This window comes from Pholis gunnellus (assembly GCF_910591455.1).
Source record: "Pholis gunnellus genome assembly, chromosome: 11".
NCBI lineage: Eukaryota > Metazoa > Chordata > Actinopteri > Perciformes > Pholidae > Pholis > Pholis gunnellus.
Window position 1 is genome coordinate 122,421 of NC_136538.1, and position 26,949 is coordinate 149,369.

Below are 26,949 nucleotides of genomic sequence, written 5' to 3' on the forward strand. Positions count from 1 at the left end.
TGAGAAAAACATTACGCTTCAGAGGTGACCTGCTGAGGCAACGACAGAAATTGTTGTACGTGTTCTTCTATTTTCCCCAGCGTTTGGCAAAAACAGGAAATAATTATTCTAGTCTACAAAGAAGAGAAGTTGTTTTGGGAGTCAAAAGCTTGAGTTAAGCAATCTAAAAAGAAAATGTAGCTTGTTGCATAATCGGTTTGTGGCAGATTCAAACAAAAAGAGCTCACCACATCATTACAGAGTACATAAAGAAGAGTCATTGGTAGACTATTTTAAAACACACTGAAGTCACACAGAATCTTCATAGTAAGCAAAGAAAATATACTTCGGGCTTTGTCACTGCCTTGATGAGGTCACAATGTGATCCAGTTAGAGCGTCAAGAAAGTGGGAATTTCATTTTCTCCAAAAGGCCATGTCTAATAATAACCTCTGTTGGACATTCATTGTGTTTTCCAGTGTGCTGCTTAAAATTAAATTCTATTTGTAAGTACTGCAAAGCATACAGGGAATACAATGTGTGCCATAATGCAGTAATCAACTATCACATCTAATGATTGACAACATATCAACAAATGGTATTGCTGTCAATACCCCCAACAAGTCCTCCAGCTTAATTTTTTATTTCTTTATTCTTTATTTGTCTTTGCCTCTGAAAACAATGACTATATTACCTTTTTATTAATTGTGTGTTATTCTCTCTATTCTTATCATGAGTCCACCTTAATCATGTTCTACAGTAATCTATGGTGTACTAATAATACTGTCACATCATTATGAGTGCTTTCAACCATCATGTAGTTCAACCAGCCATCAAGAGGACACGGGAGCAAGTAAACACTAAGCACACACACATTATTCAGAATGGTGATCAATACAACATGTTGCCATGGTGATGTAATGAACACATCCAGAAGTTTATTAAGCGCCAAATAAACTTTATGAACAACACGGCATGTAGTGGCTTTCCCGATGTTCTCCACATCACCGACACTGTACAAACATGAACCATCGCTACACAGCGCGAGGCTGCATCAGTCTGTGAGACAGTAGATGGCGTGTGGTGTTCAATGTACGGCTCCAGAAGGTCTTTAAATAAATGATTCCTTGTCGGCAGAATCGATAGCGCTCGTACAGGAAGTCATGATGTGATAACGGATCTTGGCGATCTCGAAGAACTCTCTCCCTATAAAACGCTGATCTGACTAATATCGCTTCCTCATCGATGGATCTCTGAGGAAGGGAGCTGACATGTTTTTCCGGGGGAGTGGCAGCTGATCCAGCTGATCTAGCTCAAGCAGGTTCAGGCTTATGGATGTGTTGCTATGGTGATTTTTCCAAACTTGCTTCGAGGAACCGAAAAGCCTCACTTATGTAATCTCATCCTGAAAATTATCCGGCTAACTCAGTTAGCCACTTACGAGGAATAGAGCCCTGGTTCAGAGTCTTTAGAAGCTGATATGGCACAACCAAACACTATTTTATCAGTGTTTTGGCAGAGCGGCTCCTTTTCAACATTAGGGTTACAAAAACATTTCATTTTCCAGGAAAATGCTACATCAACACGGCAAAAGAAATGTGGGTGCGTTGCTGTTTTGTTATTTTGTGGAGTTTTTCTGAGTGAAATCTTCTGTATATAAACCTGAGCTTCCATTTTTTTTTCAACAATTTCATACTTATAATTTCATTAAAAGCAAATATTGCATTGTTTTGTATAAACCTAGTTTAAAGATACTTTTCATTTTGAGACTACGTTACAGTCCAAGTTGAAAACCCAATCAGTTCCAATCAGCTAACATCCTGTCTCTAACGAATCACTTGTGAGTCATTCATCATTCATCTGAGGCCTCCACCCTTCAGAATCACAACATCCCCTCTGGATCATCTAAACCACACAACACATACATGCTGCAGTTCTACTTTTGCTTTTGCTGAACCTTTTTTCAAAACACCAAAGACTTCCACTTCCATTCAAATTCTCACAACATGCTTTGGAAAAAAATCCCCTCCAAGGACTCTGTCCCCCAGAGTTCCCCTCAGAGAGGATAAAAGCTTCGGATTTACCACTTCAAAGAACTTTTAATCTCATATTTGCCTTAGCCAGATCTCCAATTCATGCTGCAGGAAGTCGCCCAACCTCCATTATTGTCGAGGTGTGTTGAATACCTCTGGAATTATATTCTTCTAAAATGGTGCTTAGCTGCAGTTTTATTTCAGGCATTTGACTTAACAACCATAACAACCCCGAAGCTTAATCAGGGCCCCTGCATTTTCCTGGGGAACGAGGTTATCCTTTTTATCCTTTCTCTTAAAATTCAAAGGTTAGAAGGTAGGAACAAATGTCCATTTGATTGACAGAGACGTATCACATTTCCCACAGTGAGAAAGAGGAGAGGACACATATGACTGCTTCATGTAATGGTCTTAACTGGAGCTTCAGATCAAAGCTGGCCAGGAAGGGGACACTGACACATTGTATGGGTCCTGTGGTATTTGAGTTATAGAATGTAGGATTACAGAAACACCGTCAATCATCCAGTTGTGTCAATACAGATGTACTTTTTGGATGGTGCAGATGATCCATTCATAGTCAAAAGACTGATTCCAGTCAGGATATTGGCCAACTGATGCTGGCAGAATGGTTGAAATACCTGTGCTTCCACAGTCTTTCATTTTGTTCTGAAAATGCCCTTACAATTCATTATCTATGATCATCAGCCAGGTATTATCTAATATGGCTCTTTGGCACTCTCTGGCAGCCCTAAACTACACTTTGGCTTAACCTCAAGTATTTCAAGGTCTTTCGTTTCCTTTGAGGCATATCAGAAACATTTCACACTGTGTGAAAACAAACTGGCGGCCCAGGTATGCAGATGGGGGACACTGTTCTCCCAAGAATAAGAGCTGCGTCAGTCTTTTCAGCAAAGGCCCAATGATTCAGGTAAGACCTATAGCGGCCGTAGGGTCAACAAAGCGTGGGACAAGAATGCCGTTTGTTTCATGTTTTATACTGACAGTCAATGCTGGTTTCTGTCAACTCTGACCACAATTGTTTGCAAATCTAAACCAATATGATGAATGTTCACTAACCTTAATCAAGTAGTTATTTCAACCCAAACCATGCTCTTTCCCTAACCAAGTCTTCCTTTGTGCCTAAACCTAACGAAACCTTAACCATCGCTGTGTCGTATCCAAAACTTTTCATTTTGTTACGGTGTTAAGAACAGTTTTGTAGGCAATGTCATCCTGCCAATAAAGGCATCGGGTCAGAAAACACTGAATCAATTGCAGACAACATATTATTGAGGGACCTGTTGAGATGGGGCTTCTAGAATAAATCTATATTTCCTTATCTGTTAAACAGGGAAAGGAGACAGAGATGCGGTACTGAACAGTGAGGTTGTTCTGACCAAAATGAAGCTCTTCAAAAACTTCCACGAGAGGCTCCTGATGGCGGACGACTCAGCATCCACAATCTCAACAGTGTCGGTTATAGAGCAGAACATCTCGGACCCCACCAAAGCTTCTGAAGTGAATTCCCATCTCGATGACAAGTCCAGGCAGCTTCAGATGGAGTCTGGCTCAGACTATCTGTCTGCCATTTTCTCAGACTCTCAGCTGACGAGGTTGTACAAGTTTGAGTCGGAGGACTCTGGAGTAGAGCTGCCCAGTGGCGCTAACTCTCCGTCCACCCAGACAGGCTCTGAGCAGAGCTTCATGGTCCACAGTCGGGAGTCCTCCTGCAACTCCTGCAACCTGAACTCTGACCTTACCACTCTCCCTGATGAACAAGTCACATATGCACAGAACTCTGAGATTAAACAGACACAGGACTCAGTGGATAATAGTCTCAGTACAACAGTGGATACTCTGGATAATGTCTTCATACACTCAGAGGAACTCAGTTCAGCAGTGAGTGCGGAACTGCACATAGGTGAGGACGTGGACGGGGACCAGTGCTGGGCTTCAGGAATCAGCCCTGAAGGAGATGAGGAAATGTCTGGACAGCTCGAGGAAAACTGTGCTGTAACTGAAAGGACCTGCTTAGAAGGAGGCTGCGATGACATGACGGCCAATTACTTTGAGCCAGAGCCTATAAGGAGGAGTGACACCAGTGACAGCCTGGAGGAGTACATGGACGAATGCTGCAGGCTGAGTGAGGTAAGAAGAATAACATATCCAAACATCCACTAATCTATCCATCCATGTTCTGCCCTTTGTATGGGAACAGGCAAAGCGAGGTAGCCTAGATGTACACACCCTCCAGCTCTTCCTTGGGGACCTTCCTTCCTTGTTCCCAGGCCAGATGGAACTAGCTTTATAACCCGTCCGGCAAGTTCTTTGTCTCCTTCTGGTCTAGAAAACGTTTTCTCCAAAAATGTTATACTCAAACATTTGCAAATCTAACGTCACACGAGATGCTCTAAATGTACAAGTAGCAGATGAAAACATTTTAAAGGGCCAGATTGTATTATTTCAGGGGCTCTATTGGCATAAATGGAATATCATATTCATAAGTATGTTTTCATGAGTGTATAATGACCTGAAACCTGTGTGGTTGTGCTTTGTTAGCTTAGAAGGAGCCCTTCATATCTACAGCGGTTCCTCTTCCACAGAGTCCATCACGTTTCTACAGTAGCCCAGAATGGACAAACCATAAACTGGCTCTGGAGGGAGCCTTTCGCGTTGTTATGTTACCTGAAGGCCACCGTAGTTCTCTCCATGCTGTGAGCCGCAGAGTGTAAAACTGTGATACCAACCAGCCGCCGTCTGATCCCCGTTGCTCTTTCAGTAGTGTTACTATGGTAATGATGGCCTCTAAGCAAGGCCAACGGCGTTTAATACGGTTTTGCACTTGATGGCTCACGTTACAGCAATCTTGGAAAGGGAGGAGAGAACAAAGTGATATTCAGTTGGTTGCAACATGCAGCCACAGCGATAGACAGTGACATCGTCAGCATATGGCTTTAGCCACTAAGGTTTTTTGTCTAGCCCTGAATCTTTCCGATGGAAGAAAGATAATCTGTAATCATCATGAAATGTAAAAAATGTAATTCTTGACCACCTCAAACTTGCTGCTGCCTGTGTGTGTGTGTGTGTGTGTGTGTATAGACTGAGTTTTATTAGTCATTCTTATTTTTATCAATCATCATATCGGTCATATGTGTGTTAACACAGAATCAAAAGTACAATAGAATTTGTTGGACAAGAAAACAGGTAAGCTCAGCAATAAGAGCACCAGTTATAAAATATAAGATAAAGAATATACAAAAACATGACAAGGGAACTATTCATAATATTGTTACAATAATCATAATACATTGAAATAAATCAAGGAAACTTCATAGTGTAAAAAGGACTAAAGACATTACACCTGTCAGAGGCTCCAACAGATTAAGTTTGTTAGAGGAATTCTTCTAAAAGAACTAATCATTTATGCCTCAACAACTAAGTGACATAGTAACTGCATATGTTAATTTTCTCCAGAGTAATTGTCTTAACATTACACGTTAACGTTAACACATTTTGTTATACAAATCCTTAGTTTTGGTTATAAAAGAACTATGGGCAATAACATGTCATTACATGTCACTGATTGATTCATCCATGGGGCTCTTCAGTGTACCTGTGCTGCATTAAGGTGAAAGTTCAGCTTCTGACTGATCTCAGAATTTATTACTTACTAACCTGTTGCATTCATGTTGGACAAGACATTTCCTGTGTGAGTGTGAGCTGTGCTTTCAAACTGTTGAATAAGGACAATTAAGGTTCCTCCCTTTTGGGTGAGCAACAAAGATATTCGATGTCCTCTGTCATTATCTCTCACTTCAAACTCATTCCCTCTATGTCACCAGGTAATTTTATCACATCAACATAAATATGGTCCACGGGTTGTTACATTTTCTAGAGTGTATTTATAGCTATGATTATGGAAGTCCATAGATTTTTGTTCTAACTTTGTAGCAGAACAAAAGAATGTAAAAAGCACTGAAAAGCCGTCCTGGGTTTGACCTATTCCAGTGCCAGGGACATGACAAAAGAGCCACTGTACTCATTCATAAGGAACTGCAGGGGCATGTTTCATTCATGTTACTGGATAAAAGAAAGAGTTATTTTCCTGTTCACATCCAAAACGAGAGAACAAAGTGGGCTCTAGGGAGAGAGCACCTGACAGCTGTGGAAGCTGCAAAGTCATAATCAGCTGTTTGAAGTTGCTGAACACGTCAGTCGGGCCTTCAGACTGTCTTTCATAGCCGGCAGCTATTAAGAGTCAGAACCTGATACAGCCTGAAGTTTCTCATTTGAATGCCTTCTGCTGTTTTAAACAGGAGGGGAACAAATGGTGGAGATTATACTCACAAAAGGTTTAAGACACCTAAGTGACAATCTTCTTTCCAAGAAGAGAATATAGTTTTTAAAGAATAGATTCATTAGTGTGAGTTACATTTCTATTGACATCGCTACCAGTTTGAGGTACTAAATGAAGTAAAACTGCTAAGCATCAGAAGCACTTCTTTGTGGATATATATTTCTTTGGTAGTAAGGTGCATGGTTCTCCATGGATGTTAGTATTTAGTGTGCTTTGACTTTACAATATACATTACAATTATATTATTAAAATATGATACACTGTGTATTAGGCCTGTATATTTATATAATAGCATTGACTTGAAACAAAGTTGCTTCAGTTTAAATATAAATAGCTTTGATTTAGTGAAACTACTTTGGCATGTTGCTGTAGCTTAGCTTTCTACTTTCTGAGGGGGAAGCTTCGTTTAATGTAGAGTATCTTGTAGCTGAGCTCCGTACGCTCAGGGCGAGTCTTGCCAAGAAAATCAGTAGGATTCATACTAACGTGACATAATACTTTTACTGCTGGTGAGATACCTCTACTAACTGAATCCATACTCTACTCTAAAACCGTAATGGTTATGTCGAAGCAAGCGACTAATTCGCCAATTGGAGTTTATTTCTATTTCATAGATACAATTTTAATACTATTAATACAATTATTAATACCATTCAGTAAAAGTACTGCATTCAAAAAACTTCAAAAGAAGAGTGACAGAGACATTATCAGCAGAAAGTACTTAAATCTACTTGACATCTGTTCAAAGTGGAGCTTTCAATTCTAATATGATGCTGGACAGTTTAATGAATAATAATGCATCATATTTTACTTGTGTCAAATCTGAATCTGCAACGTAACCAGCAGTATTTCTCTGTCAGGTAAATGTAGTGCTACACGGTTTTCCTCTGAAGTAGAAGTACACAGTAAGTAGTATACAGTTGAGTTGCATATTTGTTTAAGTGCTTTGAGGGCCTTTTTGTTATTTTGTTAAGTTATTTCATGGTATAAAGAGTTAGACTAGTAACACATTTTAATATTTTTCATATCTAAACTATTTGGAGCCCGTTCAGTTGGGGCCCCAGGTTCAGCTTAACTAACAGTAAAGTCTGTCCCTGCAGTATACAGTATGTGACTGAGGTGTTGCTCACATGTGACAGTATGTGAGCAACACCTTTGGCCAAACATTCAGCGCGTTCTGAAAGATCCAAAATGATCCCAGGATCCAAAGTCCCCTTAATTGTTCTGTCTCTGCCTCTCCATTCTTTTCTTACCTCACTTGCACCACCTGACTTCTGCTGTGCTCCGATTATGAAAAATAATTGATCATTAGGGATCCTGCGTATTTAAACATCATTCTTACCTTACATAAAATAAAATAAGTATGAACAGTGATTTATTTTATGTTTTTAAACCATTGTTATCTTTTGCTAGAAACATCTGCCAGGCCAACGTTAACCCTATGGCGCACTGGTCCCCACTGTGGGCAGCCCTGGTCCCGAGAGTTCATGGCAATCCATTCAGCAGTTGTCCACCACATCCTCACGTCTCCCCCTCAAAGATCTTTAAACATTGTGAAGCCCAAAAGCCCTTCTGAAGACAAGGCTTTTATTATCGCTGGCACATCGGGCAAACCATAACATGAGAGGCGGCTTACACTGAGACTGAAGCAGTAAGGTGCATGCGTTATGTGCTCGACAGCTTTTTCATTGACTTGCATGTCATGCAGCACCTGTTCATCTGTGCAGAGAGTGGACATTTTTCTAGCGATACTGTCGCTGACCACCTGCTCTTCTCTCATCCGAATCCCCGCCCCCCTGTTTTCCAAGTCCAGAGCTTGGCGGCTTACCTGGATGTATCAAATACGTGTCAAATATCTCAAATGACTCACATATTTACCCAGATAAAGGCTCTTTGATAGGTCCCTGGAGCCTCGTGAGGTAATGGTGTGTTGCAGCGGCTTTTAGGGGCCCAGCATGATGGACTCGAGGGGTACATTGCTGACAGGCAGTAAGCTAGTGTGGCCCCCATGGTCACCATCACTTGTCACCGCAACTAATAATGTAATTCCTTCCCCTGCTAAATGGGCTCTGTTGTCCACGGCAGTGGGATATTGGATTTTCTTTGCCTCAATTATGGACATCTTCTCTGTTTACCCACAAGCCTCGTCTCCTCTACTCTGTTCGTCTGTCTGACTTTAAATACACCAAGATTCTATAAGCTCTTCAAGTCTCAATGATGCTGGTGCTTAGCAGTCATATTTCCAACATCTGCCAGTAATCATATGGACCTGTTTATCTGCATATCCAACCTGGTCTCACTCCCAACTCGTCAAATACCAGCAGTCGGTCAGTTCCACTGTTTTTTTATTACTACTAGGAGCTACTTTACTCTAAATAATTGCTTTTAAAAACATACATACAATTTTAAATCAACTGAGAACAGGATTAGAAGTTATTTATCATTTAGATATAACACATTATTGTTTCTAGAGCAGCAGCAATAATGTTTACTACAGCAAAGTCTTTATATAAAGTAATTAGTATCTCACTGGAAACAAATCTAACATATCAATAAAATACATTTCTGAGGGAAGTTCATAAAGAAACACAATCAGATAGTATCAATCATTCCTCTTGTCCCCTGTCCTTCTGTCCTCCTTCCTCTGTTCTTCTGTCCTCCTTCCTCTGTTCGTCTGTCCTCCTTCCTCTGTTCTCCTGTCATCTGTCCTCCTTCTGTCTTCCTGTCCTGTCCTCCTGCCCTCTGTTCTTCTGTCCTCTGTTCCTCTGTCCTTCTGTCCTCCTTCCTCTGTCCTCTGTCCTCTGCTGTGTCTCAGCCAGCAGAGGTTTAGCAGAACAAACTAAGATAAACAGTAAACTAGAGACAGACAGTTTCTGTTTTAGCTTGTTGGTAACAATGTGCTAATAGCCTAGCTAGCTAGCGTGCTGTGCTTGTGTAAACATAGCGGTGGTGGATGAGAGACTGGGGACAGAGCAGATGGAAATATGTTTCTCTATTTACATGTTCATGCTTGTTGAACAGATGTATTTATATTATATTATTATATTGATATTGGGTTTTTATTCTCGAATGATTTATTGCACAGTAAGAAGTTTAGTTGTCGTTAACTCGAGTAATCTTCACTTCACCTGGTTCACCTCAGTGTCTCCACTGCAGCCTCTCTGCTCGCTGACTTCACTCTGTGTGTGTGTGTGTGTGTGTGTGTGTGTGACACAGGCTCCATGAAGAGGACCCGCTCCCTATGTAGACATACATGGCCTTTTCTAAGCTAACAAAAACATAACCATTCTTAGATTCAGGTCATTATAGACCAGACCTGGGCATTGTACGGCCCCCGGGCCATACCCGACCATATGGCTTTCGCTGACCGGCCCGCGGGACGTCAATGGGAAATTAGGAATAAAACGTAAATAAGTGTACATCATGCACAATATACAGCTGCATTGCTTTTATTTTGAAGGCGATTTATACGTTAGTACATTCGTGAATGTGTGCGAGCAGCTGCATCACTGCAATGTGTTGGCAAACTGAACTTACAGGAGATGTAAGTTAGCTGTTAGCCCTTAAAATGTCCGCCTATGTTAAAAAAAGAGATTGATACAGAGTGTAGAGTTTTTAACAAAACATGGACTTCTTAGTTTAATTACTGAAGTCAAAGGTAAAGCCGTGTGCTTAGTTTGTGGAGAACAGATCGCAGTGTTTAAGGATTACAATTTGAATACGAGACGAAACACACGGAGAAATACAAAAACTTGACTGATGCAGAGCGGACACGGACATCTGAGGCGTTGCTAGCTAAGCTGCAAAAGCAACATGTGCAGAAGATATTGGTTCTCTTTGGATCGACCTCCATATGTGAACAAACATGTCGATGTTTCAGGTGGAGCTCATTTAATTCCTTTATACTCTGTTGTTCAGTTTGGAAGAGTTTGAAAATTGTAATGTGCAAAGTAACTAAAGCTGCCAGACAAATGTAGTGGAGTTAAAAGTACAATATTTCCCTCTGAGATGTAGTGGAGTGGAAGTACAAAGTAAGTTGAATAAAATGGAACTACTCAAGTAAAGTACCTTGAATTTGTACTTAAGCAAATATACTTAGTTATATTCCACCACTGATCTTAATATTTACTCTTACCACTCACAACTCATCAAAACTATACAATGTACTGCTTTATATAAAGAGGTGGAATAAAATGTAGTTGAATTGAGTTCAGCCTATTGGACAACAGTCCCTGTTTCTCATGTGGCCCCTTGGGAAAAATAATTATGCAATTGTTACGCATATTATATTCCATTTCTGCCAATTAATCCCCGTTGGAATCGTAAACACTGCTCTTTTCAATGTCCACATTGTCAGATTGAAATGTATGCACTCCCCTCAAATATTCCCATAATGTTTTTTATCTTTATGTTAATAATCAACAACTGCAGTCGTGCGACCCTGTACCTATAACAGCTACACATTCTTACAGGTAAACTATCTTTTCCACTTACTGGACGAGAACAATGAGTGAAACAGTAACTGCACATCAAGGACGGCAACAGCTGTGCACTCAGAATGCGTAGAGGACATGAAAATTCAGAAAGTGAAGATTTGACCGGAAAACTAGAATTTTTGTTGAGTACAATACTAACCAAACAATAAAGAAACCACATAAATGGGACGAAACATAGTATACTTTTTTATCAAAGAACGAAAACCAAATCAAAGTCAGGTGCCAAAACTAACACTGGACAGAAGGACAACGCCAGCACACAGTGTCCTCAGTTGCTGCCCGACTGCTTTGAAAGATGTACAGCAGGGAGGTGAGGCAGAAACACTATCTGCGTGTTGAAAGACGGGGTCTGGCTGGGAGAAGCAGCGTACGTGCTCGGCTCGTACCTTCCTCCCTATCTGGATGCTCCACACATCTGGTGCTTCATTCCTTTCTAACACTGTCATGTTTAGGAAAGCATTACCGAGGCAGATAGTGAGTGAAGCGAGGGTTAGAGAAGGCCTCAGTTTACACACTGACCTTGGATGTTTTTGTCTCATGCTCTTATTTTTAAATTCTGAAAAAACTAAAACGGTTAAGACTGAAAAATCTTAACAAATATCTGCATTAACTATCATTAAAAGCACCTTCAAAAATACTTAGCAGGTGTTTGGATGAACCAGCGAGTCAGGAGAAGAGAAAAAAAACATCTTTTCCATCTAGAAAATCCTTCAGTGTCGTTCTTTTCTCTTCTTTCAATGAAGAAATAATCTCCAGTTCTGATAGAATGAATGCTATTGCAGCATCGCTAACCTCTTCAGGAATCGCCATTGTTGTTTAGAACAAACAGCCTGGCTGTGTTGTGTCACACACACACATAAGCCACACCCCTAAACCACGTTCCTAAACCGGATGCTGATTGGTCTGGGCTCTGGCTTGCTGGGCACAAACTGGTCACTTGAAGTCCAACAAGATGAATTTTTGCGTGATCTCGTGACATTGCGAGACTGCAGCTACCATGCAAGGTTCCCAGAGGATGAATCCTGTTGATTTTAATGAACCTTAGCATTTGTATCTGGTGCAGCAGCAGGTCAACATTTCATTCAGTCCAGTAGCATCCATTATGATCAAATGACAAAATAAATAAGCTGTAGTTTGTGTTTGTGCTAATTATTAAATGTTAAATGTTTGATGTACGCTCCAACACTCACTTATGAGATCAAATTCAGACATGGATGAGACTGGATGGTGCTTGAAGACTTGAAGAATTGAGGCCGCTGCTCCTTTGAGTCAAAAGGAGCCCCAGGACTCTCTGTGAAAGTATTTCCAGGCATTCCCAACTGAGAAGAGATGAGTTGGCCTAGAATTTACTGGATAGATTACGTAGCCCACCTGGACTGGGATTTCCCTGGCATACCCCAGAAGGCGTTGGAGTACTGCAGGGGAAATTATGTCTACCTTGCTTCCCACGACTGCAAGCATGGCTGTTGACTCAGAACTGTTGGTTCTCACTCATTTTCTGGAATTTCATGAAATCCTGTAGGGCTGTTGAGACATTGTCATTGGTCAACGCACCTATTAAATAATGTAGATCTTCCACAGGGTGACGGGAGTTATCCACTTTTAGTCATATACTTCCAGTTTGTTATCTAGCAATGTTTTTTTAGTGTTACGATCTTGATGTTTAGACTTCAGATATCCCTTTGCTGCAGCATATGAATGACTTTCAGATGAAAACACAAAATAGATATATATTTCTCCTGGCTTTCTTCCACTCACAAGGCTTCATTTATCTTCCTCCTAAGACTTGCGGGACAAAAAGGATTCCTGATCCGACTCAGCCACTAATGTTCACCTTAGAAAACATTACTCGAGCATTATCAAAACTTGCTTCATTTCTTGTGTCAGACATTTAGCTTTTCCCATCCTAGTGACCTCAGTCATTCCCATGTGTGAGGCATTATTGGCCCTTTATTCCGGAAACTCAGAGGAAGTGCAGCAGGGTGTGTGCGTGTTTGTTTGCATTTTAAAATGAGGTTGTGCACGCAAAAGTGGGCTTCCAAAATGGTAGTCCCTTTTCCCGGCTTTGGATCACTCAGTGGTCTCTGTGGGGTCGTGGATAAGATCTGCCCCAGCCCTGATAACATGCTTGTCTCAGCAGGAACAGATTCTAGTTACAGACCCTCCCCCTTATCATCATCTACCCCTGAGGAAGTGAGGGTCATCTCCGGGAAGGAATACCCTTCCTTATCTTAATTAGTCACCAAAAAAACACAAGAGGTCTGGTAGCTAAAGAGGCTCTGTGGAGTCAACAAAAAAGGAAAACCAACAGATTAATATTACATTAACCCTTTGAACCTGGTTACTGCATTTGGTGTCCAAAACTGAGAGCAGAGCGAGTGAACCACAGTAACAAAGTTGTGGTTCATAAAACTCAATGTGCTAAAAGATGCTAAAATGCTCTGTAGAGCTGAGGAGGATTGCTGAGTTGGTTCATTTCTCCTTGTGAACCCTTCACATTACACACACTAATTTGAACCATTACGTATGTTTTTGGCACTTTGAGCACCACCAGTCGAGTGGCATCTAGTTCCATTCAATTGGAGACAAAACAGACATCTCTAGGGGCAATATTTTCAAAACCAGGCTACTACATAAGAGGAAAGATATTCCTATTTGGTTTTGGGGAGTACTGTCCCTTTTAAAGCTATAAATTAGCAGAACACATTTGTCCCAAATGTGATGAATCTCCTATTTTGTACTATGACACAATGAAAGTGTGAAAGAAAGCTCAGTGTTGCATGGGAACGGGTTCATGGTCAAGATCCTATGTGATCCACACAGGGTTTGTCCATTAGAGGAAATGAGTGATGTCAGTCCTCTAGCCTGTTATGGCTGCTGGCCCATTGTTTGGAAAGTGTTTCCATCAGGACAGTTCCCAAGTGCCCGACTGGAGTTTCAGTGTCAGCAGCACGGAAAAGAGGGGGTAAAGACTCGACCCGAGCTCACATCCTGCTTTTGTTGGGACACTGTTCGGAATATTGATCATTGGATAGATATTTTCTCAAAAATTCCTTTTTTTATATCGCTGAAAAGCTGAAGCTCCTGGTTGAGCAGACACATTAACAACATCCTTCTCTGTGTTCTTGATGATGACGGTGATGTAGCAAGTAATTCATTTCCTCTTAGTAGCAGTATGTGAAATTCTTCTCTGCAGAGCTAGCATATCAAATGTGTGTTGCAACACCTTCATTTCTGCCATGGACATCTGAGCATGTCCAGATGAATTTCAAACCAGGTTAGAAGAACCAAAGAAATATCCATACTCATGTCAAATCATCAACATTCTAATCTGCAAAATCCATGTACAAAGTACGGGACCGAGAGGCAGACCCGGTACGAACTGAATTGAAAAGTATCCATAGAGAAGTTTTGTTCATTCACTTTTGCAGCAAATATAGGGCCATGTTCAGTGCCATCTTGTTCAAAATGGGTTGGAATTGCCCTCGCTCTTTAATTGGTGCATTACAGGTCTTCCTGCTCCACAGAGCTGCTAGCACTTTGGAATTTAATTCATAATTATGGATTCATAATCTCAGAGGCTTCTACATCCCAACAAGAATAATATAATGGCTTTCTTCTATCTTACTCCTGGTATCTTGATTAAGCTGCACACCCTCTGTTTGTCCAGACACAGCAGGCACGTTCCAACCCTCTGGGTTCAGGCCTGGGTTACCTCGATCACATCTGCCAACTCATCGAGAAGATTGGCCAGCTGCAGGAGACCAACCTCCAGCTGCAAAGACAGATCTGCAGCCTGCAGAAGGACGGCAGAATGACAAAGACCAAAGAGGTGTGTGTGTTATTCTTATTTCGGGGATGTGGAGTTTAAAAGACAAAGGTGTATTAGAAAAACAGGGACGGTCTAGAAAAAGATGCTTTGGTTGCATTTTGGGAAATGTAGGATTTAGCCTTTGTGGAGCTCAACTCATACTACAGACATTTGTCAGGAGGTTACTGGGGGGCGCCTGTGCTGAGGGTCAGCGGGCAAGATGAAAGGCTATTCATCTTAACCCTCTGTTCAGTTCAATTACATTTTTATTTATATAGCTATCACAAATCACAAATTTGCCTCAGAGGGCTTTACAATTCATTGAAGGAAAAACTCACCCCCCAAAAAAACTTTAACCGGGGGGGGGGGGGGGGGGGGGGGGGGAACCTTAGGGAGAGCAACAGATGACTACTAATAATAACAGCAGCAGGGGATATAATAGAATAATTATGATAATAAAATCAGTAATAGGAGCAGCAATAGGAATACAAATATGACTAATAATAATAATAGTAGTGGGTGTCAGGCAGGACCACGACAGGAGGCACAACCCCGGTCCAGGTAAACCACGATCCATGGAAAAGCACAAAGACTCTGGGGAAGAAGCAAAGTTAATAATGGGCATTAATGGAATATGAATATATACAGAGGGAGAGGAGGACGTCCCCCAGCAGTCTCGCCCTATAGCAGCATAATTAGGGGCTGGACCAAGGCAAGTGTGAGCCAGCCTTAACTATAAGCGCTCTGGCTTGTATTCAGAAATCCTGGACTGACACTAGTGCATTCAGTTTTGGGCGCAGTAGCCAGAACAGCTTTTCACTGGGGCAATGGCTGAAGCCAGCAGGAGTCAAGGACTTCAAAGCTTTTAGAGAACCCAAGTAAAGAGAGAGAGAGAAGAAAGGCTCTTTGTCACATATTTAATTCATACAACCACCATTTTAGAGTTTATAAATGATCATACCTTTACATTTTTTACTAATATTTCTATATCCACCTCAAGCCTGAAAATGTCTAAATATTGACTGCAGCTGTGACGGCAAAGTCCTATCTGAATAGACACTTCATGACGTATGACAGCTCTGGTCCGCTGTTCACATCAGCACCACAAGCACAGCGGGTTACATGAAGACTGGCTGCAGAAAAAACAAAAGCAGTTACCTCCTACAGTACACCCAGCCCTCACCTGCAGTGTAGCAAATAGACCACACAGGCAAGTTAGTATTGTCAGAAAGCACCTCATAGTCCAGATTTGACATATCATTAATGCAGTTAGAAATGAATGTTGCACAGCACACACTGGGCTCCACTATTCTAAAACCTAACCAGTCTCTTTGGTTATTTAGGGACAGGGAGCAATGGAGAGGGCACTCATTCTATGGTGTTTTTCTTCTCCCTGAATGACTGTTTAATACCTCCGACAGCCTTATCCTTTGCAGAAGGATTCAGGGTCATTGGCTCACTGTGGGTGGGATAAACTCCTGTGTAAGTGCTTACCGTAAAGATAGGGTGTGTATGATAGGGTGTACAACAGAGTGGTAGCGTAACAATCTACTGCGAATGTGTGTAAAGGGTCCTCCAAGAGGTATCTTGATCATTTTCAAGGGTACGTTGTGTCCAAAGTTGCCACATTTTCAATTAAGTTCAGACTGAGACTGTAAAATGACTGATCGAGATTACATTGAACATTTCAGCAAACCCCTGATGGAAAATCATTTATGGGAGTTTTGTGACATATGTTACAATCTAGTTTAAGGGGATTTTCTATTAAAAAAACTGTAAAGTAAAATCACATCATGTTTGTGTCTTCTTCCTGCCAATTTGTCTGAACAGGACTTCTTCCTGCATCACTGCAGCTGTGGTGCAGCCAGCCTGGCTTTCCAGGACATTCAGAAGAGACAGTCCAGAAGTGAGTTTTTATCACCCAGTGGAACCCTTTCTGACCTATCCACCATCCATGAGGTCACCCGGCTTCCACTCACACCAACCAGAGGAGGTAATGTTTTGGCATATTTTACTTAATTATCTGGAAAAGGGAAGGAAATTATACTGAAATTATACTCCATCAAACAACTATCAAATGGCAGTGTCCTGCACTTCTCTGGATTGTTGAAGGTGGCGCCCCGTTCATTCCCATGAAAATAGCTCAGTAACACATGGAGCAAAAAAAAGGTTTCACTTTTAAGTATAGAATTCAGATACAATTACATCCATGGGCCCATATAGAGCAAGGGCACTGGTGTTTTCTTTAACCCCACTTCCCAGCTCACGGTCCAATGGGTATATACATATATACTGTGTATATATATATATATATATATATTATATGTATGTATCTACTGATTTACAGACATCTCGTTCCCAATGTAAGTTTATTGAAACAGTATTTTTGGGCCCCATGGCATTATGTGATGGAACTGGAAGTTGTAATTCCACTGTGTGGCCACTGATGCTATTCCTGGGGGCTTGCTGGAAACAGGGAAAGACAGAGGGGTATGATATGCAACAAAGGTCCCATGGACAAGGCAAGTAACACTAGCACTGAAACAATCAGATTGTAAATAAATCCAGAATGTCCTTTTTATACAAGGTGCAAGGTTCATTTATCGTCAATGTACAACAGGGTTTCGCAACGAAATGCAGTTTGTAGTCCTATTTTGCCATTTCTTGCTAGATGGCAGGCAGCTGAGTGAACAGGTTGTGGCTGGGTTGGTATTGTCTTTTAATATCCTTTGAGCATTTTGCAGGCACCTCTTGCCACTAACATCACTGATATTCTGTAAATGGATACTAATGATGTTCATCCCACTTCATGCTTCATCTCTTACCTATAGTACTTAATAATTGAATAAGATAAAAACGTACTACATTACCTAAATGCCTGCCTGAATAAGTAGCTCTTCAGTTGATTTTTACAAACAGAGTCCACAGAGCAGCATATGTAATGTAGCTGGGCAGAGGCTCAGGAAGGGTAGCAGCTAAAAGCATGTTCCCCACTTATTTTGTGGGCTACTGTATGAACAGTTAAATTACCCTCAGGACCCTCAGGCTCATGTTGGTTGATAAGAAGTCTGAAATGTTAGAGGATGCTGTTAGAAAAATTCACGCAAGACCGATGGAAAATCATTAATCTGTTAACATTTATTCTTTGCAAAGAAGGAGACAGGGTCGAACACATACAACAACGTGCCAAGACTGCTCAGAGATCTGTCTCTGAGACACTGGTACATATACTTGTTTTAGCATTCTGTCACAGGAGGTGACACCTACACAATACAATACATATGGCGTCAAAAGAACAAAGGGTTTGTAACTTCACTAGAACATTTGGTCTTCAATGAAGGTCACTTTCTCGCAATCAGGAGGAGCTTTGGGCCATAACATTGCTCTGCCCCCACCTCCATGCTTCCACAGTTCTTTGTTATCCTTCTACTTCAGAATATGCTGCCGAGAGGTCTCTCTCAGCAGGCCTTGACACCTACGAAGAATAGACAGTGGTCGTGTCTGAGTGACAAAAGGAAGCCCGCTAAGTCTAGCAGGACGCCATCAATGGTCACTTTGATCATCAGAAGATGCCATGAAGTATTGACACCGTTTACAACTTTATTTACCATTACAATCAGTGCTGAGTGTTCTTTCGGCTAGACTAAACAACTGTGGCGCTTAATGTCAGAGGAAGTTAAGGACAAAGACACATAAGGACACCAAGCTTTTTAAGCACACCTTATCATTAGTCATTTAGATTTTCCCCAACAGATGCTATATGCAATGTGGCTGTAGCTCAGCATGTCGAAGTGTATAGGCCAGATACTCAACCCCAAATTGCTCCGAAGGCTGTGAGTGTGTCTGAATGTGCATTAGTTAAGATCCTACTGAGCAGGTGGTACCTTGCATGGCAGCCTCTGCCATCAGTGTACGACTGTGTGTGAATGGGTCACCTGCTATATAAACTCAGTCCATTTAAGTCCATTTACCATTTGCTGGGAAGCCAATTCTGAGCAACAAGAGTAATGTGCTCTCTTTTGCTTGACTTTGTCTTTGTTAAAAGTCTGCTGGGAGAGTTCTGAACTCGCTGAAGTTTTGCTTTTTACTGTCTGGCGCAGAACTCCTAAATCCGGCAAAGGAAAGGAGGTTTCAAACACTGTTCAACCATCTGACAATACTATGGTGTAATGCAGTGGTTCTCAAACTTTTTCTGTCACGCCCCACTTTGGAGGAAGAAAAATGTTCACGCCCCACCGCCCCAACAACATTCTAACAAAATGGTCCATGTTGAACTTTTATTGAAATAACAACATTTTGTGACTCCTCCATCTGTGCTTTTTCAAATAATAGAAAAAAGAAAATTGCAATCACTTTCAAGGAAACCAGATTGCTCCATCAGACAAAAACAATGTGCAATCACTTTGTTAGAACAATGCAAATAAAGTTATAACTAATATTTGGCAAAAAATAGCTTATTGTGGCTGCAATGAACCTGTTTTGCACTGAATATCTTTTCAAGATAATAACAATAAAGTGCAACCTGTGAAAAACTAAACAAAACAAGTTAAAATATTTGGCAATAAAGAGTTTTACTGAGTTTTACTCTGCATATCTTTTCAAAACAACAATAACGTGCAACCTGTGCAAAACTAAACAACATGAGTGCAGGTATGTGTGATATATGCTCACACATACAGGAGCATTTTATTTTAAATATGAGCTTTAAAATGTAGCATTCTGGTGAGCTCTGAGAAGAAAATTAAGTGATAAGACATTTACTTTAAGCAAAAAACTAATTTATTATTCAGTTATTAATCAGTATTTCAGCTCTATTATTATTAATCTTTAAAAGTTTTAGTCATATAAAAACAAAGATATCAAGAGTAGCGAGAACCATCGCCTGTACAAATAAAGTGATTAGTTTTCATTACTGTATGTCTTCATATTAACTCTACTGTTACTGTAAAGCTGTTAGGATTGTGGCCAATCTTCTATTTGCAATTAATATGTATTCAATCCTGTTTAATTATTTAAATGAAAATGATAATCTACTCTGGCTAAGGTAGCTTATCAAGAGTAAAATAATAGCTGTGATTTAACTGCACGTGGGACTGTTGGTCCTCTGGCTGTGGTCATCACAGTGAACAGTGTCTGCAGTGTGATGAGAGGACAGTGAGCCCTTGTTGCTGTACTTCATCTCCTTGGAGCAGAGGCAGCATTTAGCATACTCTGTCTTATCAATGTGTTTAAAACACTGTGACAGCAGGAAGCTGTACTCACGTCTGTTCAGACCTCCACCTTTATCCAGACCCAGCTCCACCTTTATCCAGACCCAGCTCCACCTTTATCCAGGCCCACCTCCACCTTTATCCAGGCCCACCTCCACCTTTATCCAGGCCCACCTCCACCTTTATCCAGACCCACCTCCACCTTTATCCAGGCCCACCTCCACCTTTATCCAGACCCACCTCCACCTTTATCCAGGCCCACCTCCACCTTTATCCAGACCCAGCTCCACCTTTATCCAGGCCCAGCTCCACCTTTATCCAGACCCAGCTCCACCTTTATCCAGGCCCACCTCCACCTTTATCCAGGCCCACCTCCACCTTTATCCAGGCCCACCTCCACCTTTATCCAGACCCACCTCCACCTTTATCCAGGCCCACCTCCACCTTTATCCAGACCCACCTCCACCTTTATCCAGGCCCACCTCCACCTTTATCCAGACCCAGCTCCACCTTTATCCAGGCCCAGCTCCACCTTTATCCAGACCCACCTCCACCTTTATCCAGGCCCACCTCCACCTTTATCCAGACCCACCTCCACCTTTATCCAGGCCCACCTCCACCTTTATCCAGACCCACCTCCACCTTTATCCAGGCCCACCTCCACCTTTATCCAGGCCCAGCGTCACCTTTATCCAGACCCAGCTCCACCTTTATCCAGGCCCACCTCCACCTTTATCCAGACCCACCTCCACCTTTATCCAGACCCACCTCCACCTTTATCCAGGCCCACCTCCACCTTTATCCAGACCCACCTCCACCTTTATCCAGGCCCACCTCCACCTTTATCCAGACCCACCTCCACCTTTATCCAGGCCCAGCGTCACCTTTATCCAGACCCAGCTCCACCTTTATCCAGACCCACCTCCACCTTTATACAGGCCCAGCTCCACCTTTATCCAGGCCCAGCTCCACCTTTATCCAGACCCACCTCCACCTTTATCCAGGCCCAGCTCAACCTTTATCCAGACCCACCTCCGCCTTTATCCAGGCCCAGCTCCACCTTTATCCAGGCCCAGCTCCACCTTTATCCAGACCCACCTCCACCTTTATTCAGGCCCAGCTCCACCTTTATCCAGACCCACCTCCACCTTTATCCAGGCCCAGCTCCACCTTTATCCAGACCCACGCTGATTGGCCAAGACTCCACAAGTCACATCAAAGATGTTTTATTGTGAAGATCACAACATCACCTTTCCTCCTCGTCTGACTCCAATCTGAGAAACGCTGGCTGGCCAGTTGACCCCCTCCCCAAAAAAACCTCTACAGATCTACACGATTCACGTGGATGATATATTTTGATTCAAAACGGCAAATTCCGCCGAAAAGTGACAAGTTTGCAGGTATGAATAAAGTTCTTGAAATAAAAGAATTCTGCATCCCCCCTGCGCCCCACCTGCAATACCGCTGCGCCCCACTAGAGGGGCGCGCCCCACAGTTTGAGAACCACTGGTGTAATGACAGATTTCAAGTGTGCGCATTTTGGCTTTACCTCCAGATAAGGTGGGTAAGAAATCTGGCTAAGTTGTCCGCTTAAGCTTTTGTCAGACCTTTTACTGCAGTTGCCAAAATATTGCTTTGGTGGGTTCAATGTTAGAAATGATGGAACCAACAAGCAGCAGCAGGAGCTGCGGGGATGAATGCAAGATTGGTTTGGATAGAACAGGACAAGGGAGTACAAGTAACTTGTCAGATGCAACTTCATCTAGTACAGTGAAAGAATTGGGCTTCATTCTTTAGTGGACAGACTGTTTCTCTGAAACATAACAGTTGTTTTCTCTGGAGGTCACTGAAACCACCCCTATTTAACCTTTAGCATTTAATTACTAGTAGGATCAGCACTTAATAACCTGCCCTAGTGGGATGTGTCAACAAACACACATGCACAACTGTGTATTCAAGTTTTTGTTGTCTGACATGTTCCTCAATTGGATCTATTACTGTAGGTATGTTATTAAAAGGCTCTAGCAGTGCTCAAGTTTCATGCTATCGTTATTGTTTTCGGAGCAGGTCACTGTGGCTGACAGCTGGGTGGTCCCGTGGGGAAAATTAAATTATGACTCAAGTGGGACAAGAGCGGAATTCCCGGCATCCTGCTCATGGCAGGAACATATGATGTCCTGTGGACTCTGGAATGCCTTCGTTCTTCCTCTCATAGGCAGGAAACTGGATCTGTAGAAGAGGTTGAGGAGTCAGGAGAGAAGGGGGGGCCAGATTAGGTGCAGTAAGTGGAGTGGATATCTCTCACTGGGCCAAGGTTAAATGTTGTACACTCTTAGAAATATAGATGTTCAGTAGAACCAATATAGGGTTAATTGCCTTGTTCCCATAGGATACCACTTTATGGTTCCTGGTAGAACCTTTTCTAAAGGTCCCATATGGCCATATCTGCCAACCACCCAAAGTACTGTACACTACATGTCAACATTCACCCATTCACACACACACACACTGGTGGCAGTCTTCAGGAGGGGTTCAGTATCTTGCCAAGGACACTTCGACATGCGGACCGGAGGAGCTGGGGATCGAACTGTCGACGTTCCGATTAAACGATAACCTGCTCTACCAGTGAGTCACAGCCCCTCAATGCAAAAGTTCACTAAGAATTACTCAAAATGTGTATCGACTAACTTTCATGTACTTAGGCTGCACTCACACCAAATCAGGTGTTGCAGCAATACGTGCAGGGTTCTGCACTGGTCTGTGAGTGTCACTTGACGTGACATTATGCTGCTAGTATTCTGGCTCCTGTGAGTGATTGACTCTACTCATCGACAGATTCAAATAAACACTTTCAATAACTAACCAGGATGCAAGACTTATCAAAGCGGTGGGTCGTGCACTGGTGCTCGGGGCCAAATTTAGTGACCTAAACATTAAACCTGACGTTACACTTCATTGTGTTTTGGTTAATCATGCTGCTCCTCTTCTTGTAGCCAGTTAAGTTGTTGGTCATCGTAGCGGGATGTTGAGTTTCTCAAAAATGTTGATCTGTTCGACCGGCGCTTTCACTGTAACTTCATTATTTGGTGTGAATGCAGCCTTACACATATAGACCTAGTTTGCGGCTTTATCCCTTTCCTTGTCTAGCAGAGGGGCATGATATGTAGAAACTGCGAGCCCATGTGATGAAGGGAGGTGTGTTTATACAGACGTGGGAGAAGAAGGGAGTGGGATGAACAGAGGCAAAAACAGGCCTGTATTGAGTTCCATCACCATTTGTCATAACAGTCATCCCTCCCTTCTCAACATGCAAGCAAACGATCCCGACATGTAAACGAACCCAATCCCTCAGAAAACAAACTCTTGTTGTGCTTTAACCACTGCAATATTTTTTGACACGTTACAAGTCAGAGTGACAATTTACAGTATGTACATGCCTAACTCCTCCTTGACTGGAAAACAGGCTTTGTAAGAATACTTAGACTTGACCGGTCCAAGCCTTTCTGGGACCGGTGTTTGGAAATGAGGGTCTCATCGGTCTGGTTTCCATCAGCAGCTGTTCTCAGCAAAAAAGCCACTGCACAATACCGGCTCCGCAGCAAACAGTTAATGCAGACCAAAGACAGCTAACTTGTCAACCCTGTCTCCTAAAAGATATGTATGCAAATACATTTCCTAAGAGATGTTAAGAATAATGCTACTGGCTTATGTTTTGTTTTTTTACCAAGAAGAGTTTTTTATTAACATGTCTGCAATTTGCCAAATGTTCATACTGAACACATCTGCTGTTCACCGATCATGTGTTTTGTACTTACTTAATGTCCACCCGTGGCAACAAAAGCATGAGTAGCTTATTTATGGCTAGGTTTAGCCAACTAATAACAGTTGGTTATGTGGAGGGAAAAATGGCAGAAAAGGTAAGTGGTTACATGAGACACGGCGTGTTTGTCTAATATTTAGTCAAAACCACAATCTTTTCTCTGACCTAAGCCTAACCGCTCTTGGCCAGAGGACACAAATTCCAGTCTCTGTGTCAAATTCCTGTGCTTTGTACTCTCACCATTCACGCCGACCACCTCTTTAGGCCTCTGTTGGGTTCAATATGCCTCATGAACTGGATAATAATTGCCACTGAACATAAACCAATGGCAAAATCATTTCCACAAATGTAACACAAACTCCCCCAGCAGTACATAAATGTAATTTTAGGGACAGTGGCTTGGACTCAAAATGCAGTGTTGGTCCTCTGATGATTCTGTATATATGAGACCATTTTTTGTTAATATGCCACTAACAACTTTATAAGGTGATAATATGTCGGATGTTTTCTTCTTGCTTCATTGACCCCAGGTGGCCAAACAACAACAACAGCAGTAACAACAATGCCGCTTTAAAGCGACTCTATGTGTAGAATTAGAGCATGTCTGACTTTGCCACTTGGTGGTATCAAAAAAAGACACTTTGGTGTCCACATGCATCTCCAGAGGACCACTGGTGTTGTTGTTTTTAAACGTCTGGAGACAGACTAGTAATATCCTACATATTGTGAATTTTATGACCGGTGGTCCTCGGGGACCTCCGTACCGCCCACACCGCTGCCGTCCCAGAGCCGGGGATGAGAGCAGGTGGGCAGGCAGGTAGGTGTTAGATCAGTGCAGAGTACCGGAACAAAAACACCTACACATCCACGACAGTCTGATAACACCATCCAAAACACACGTGGTAGTTAAACACACTGTGACTACCTCCTGTTTGTGATTTGTGTTTCAGACATGAGCAGTGCAGGTTTGACACCCATCCCACTATGGAGGAGAGGCTTGTACCGAAGGAGTTACACTGAGGGGGAGGTCCCCTTCCTCGGGGACAGCACCGAATACCTCTCCATTCCCCAGCGCAGGGTAAGTCATGTGTTCATGCTGTAGGCCCACTGCAAGAATCACATTCTGCATTGTCTTGGTATATTTTAACAAAGGACCTTTTCATGTAAAGACATATGAGGCGAATCGGTCTGCATTAGTTGAAAATGGAATGAAAAAGTTGTCCTTATCTCAAGGTTTTACAATAAGCTTCACAAATGTACAAAGACAAGAGGACAAAAACAGAGAGACTGAAAAAAAGTTATGTTTCTGATGAGCTGACACAGAAACACACTCCAACAGACACAGTCACTGCATCCATCGCTAGCTAGCTTACAACTAATGTACATTTGGCTGTTAGGGACAAAACAAACACAAACAAACGGTCCAGCGGTCCACTTTGCACGAATGACCCTCATTTCTGTCTGAACACACCTTAACAAACATTGAGGCAGGTGGGGGCTGCTGGTAGGGCTCTAGAACTTTGGTCGAGAAGTCACTTGTCACAGCTGAAAGTCAACTTGTATTAAATTGTCTTTGTGTTCAGCTGAGTGAAAACTACACATGGGGCAGAGTCAAAGACCTGGTGAGGAAAACTAAGATGAGGAACCAAAGCAGGCTGGGACTGACTTCCGCCTCACTTAAGATGTCCTGCCCACAACTCTACATGTGAGGAATACACTAAGACTACACGTTGTGCTATGTATTCTCTGTAAACTGTATATGGACCATAATACTACATCAACGCAAAGTAAAAACACAACCCATGACCCCTCTCCACATACTTTCATTTAACTCCTGTAACTGTTTTTTTTCTGCTTTGGTCTCGGCCACTTTGCATCCAATGCAGGAAAGTCTTAATGCTGCAGCTTTCAATGATGTTTTATACAACACCGTTCTTTCAACGTTGTGCCAATGGCTGAGGGTAGGCACAAAGCCAGGTCCATAGAGAGATAGTTCTCCCGGTTTTGTATGGAAGTTCTTGACTGGTCTGCACAGAGCCCTGACCTAAACCCCATCACACACCTTTGGGATGAACTGGAACACTGACTGAAAGTCCTGGACTAATTGGACTGAACGGGTGGGTTTTACTACCTGCTGAACATTTCTGCCTGTCCCACCTCCAACAGTGAGGTGTTGGGAGTGTTCAAGGTGGGACGGTTGTTGTTCTTGACCCGTCTGCAGTACTTCAGCTAGCTTCCTCAGGAGCTGGTCATCCCACCATCTGCAGTGCCCCAGGGACAATGCACCTTGACAGAAATTGTTGGAAGTTAGCATTAGTGGTATCACAGAGGGGGCCACCGCTTTATTACTGAACCACTGATGGAGGTTTCTGGGGCAGGGAAGGGTGTCACAGTTTGCCCAGAGAAGGAAGCTGAGCCTGACTTGCAGGATCTTCCATAGGTTGGCCAAGTGAACTGACCCAGTGCCCTCCTATATCGCCAAGCCTCCCTTTGATCATGTGACACTGCTTTGATGTTGTATCGCTCGTGCTCTGTCCTCGTCACCGCCGCCAAAACCACAGTTCTCTTTTTTGGTGGCTCTCTTTGGAGACTCTCCCAACCCGAGAGCCGTAACCCAAACCATGCTTGTCCACATTGCCGGCAATCTCCTGATGTTGTAGCCTGCTAAAAGCCTTGTTGATCTCCATTTAATGGTAATTGGACTACATTTGAATGGCACTTTTCTAGTTATCCGGCCCCTCAATGCTCTTCACACAAGCAAGCATTCACCTGTACATACAACGTGCAACGTGATCTCATCCCAGCTCATTTATCTTACTGCTTGGACAGAAGCCTCTGGCGTCACTATAATGACACATTCACACACAGCCATTGGGAGCACTTTGGGGATCAGTATCAAACCACCGACCTTCTGATTAGTGGACACAGCTGCCCCTGAGCGCCTGCCATATGGCCCGTTCAGACGGGGACATCTGCACATCTCACTTGGGAGTTGGTGGACCCCCTTAACTCCAGGATCTTGCCTTTCCCTGCTTGTAGGGTAACATTTTTGCTTCAATTTCAAGTCCTGCATCTATATGGAAACATAAATCATAAAAAAAGAAAATATTATTATAATTTCTTTTACAAAGATTGGCAAACAACGGAATCTATATATACACGTGTTTACAAGTTGCCACAAGTGTTACCAATATTGGAAAAATGGAGGCTCCACGTGCTATATACTGTATATTGAGCTGTTCAC

General features: G+C 42.4%; 1 protein-coding gene across 1 annotated transcript; it reads left to right on the forward strand.

The window, feature by feature from the left end:
* Positions 1-3,412: 3,412 nt before the first annotated feature.
* On the forward strand, positions 3,413-25,414 carry LOC306703448 (uncharacterized protein; the record flags this gene model as incomplete). Its single annotated transcript, XM_079169425.1, has 5 exons — positions 3,413-4,159; positions 14,535-14,696; positions 16,506-16,581; positions 24,656-24,783; positions 25,289-25,414. The coding sequence occupies 5 exons, from the start codon at positions 3,413-3,415 to the stop codon at positions 25,412-25,414; spliced, it is 1,239 nt and encodes a 412-aa protein (XP_079025551.1).
* Between the last annotated feature and the right edge of the window lie 1,535 nt (positions 25,415-26,949).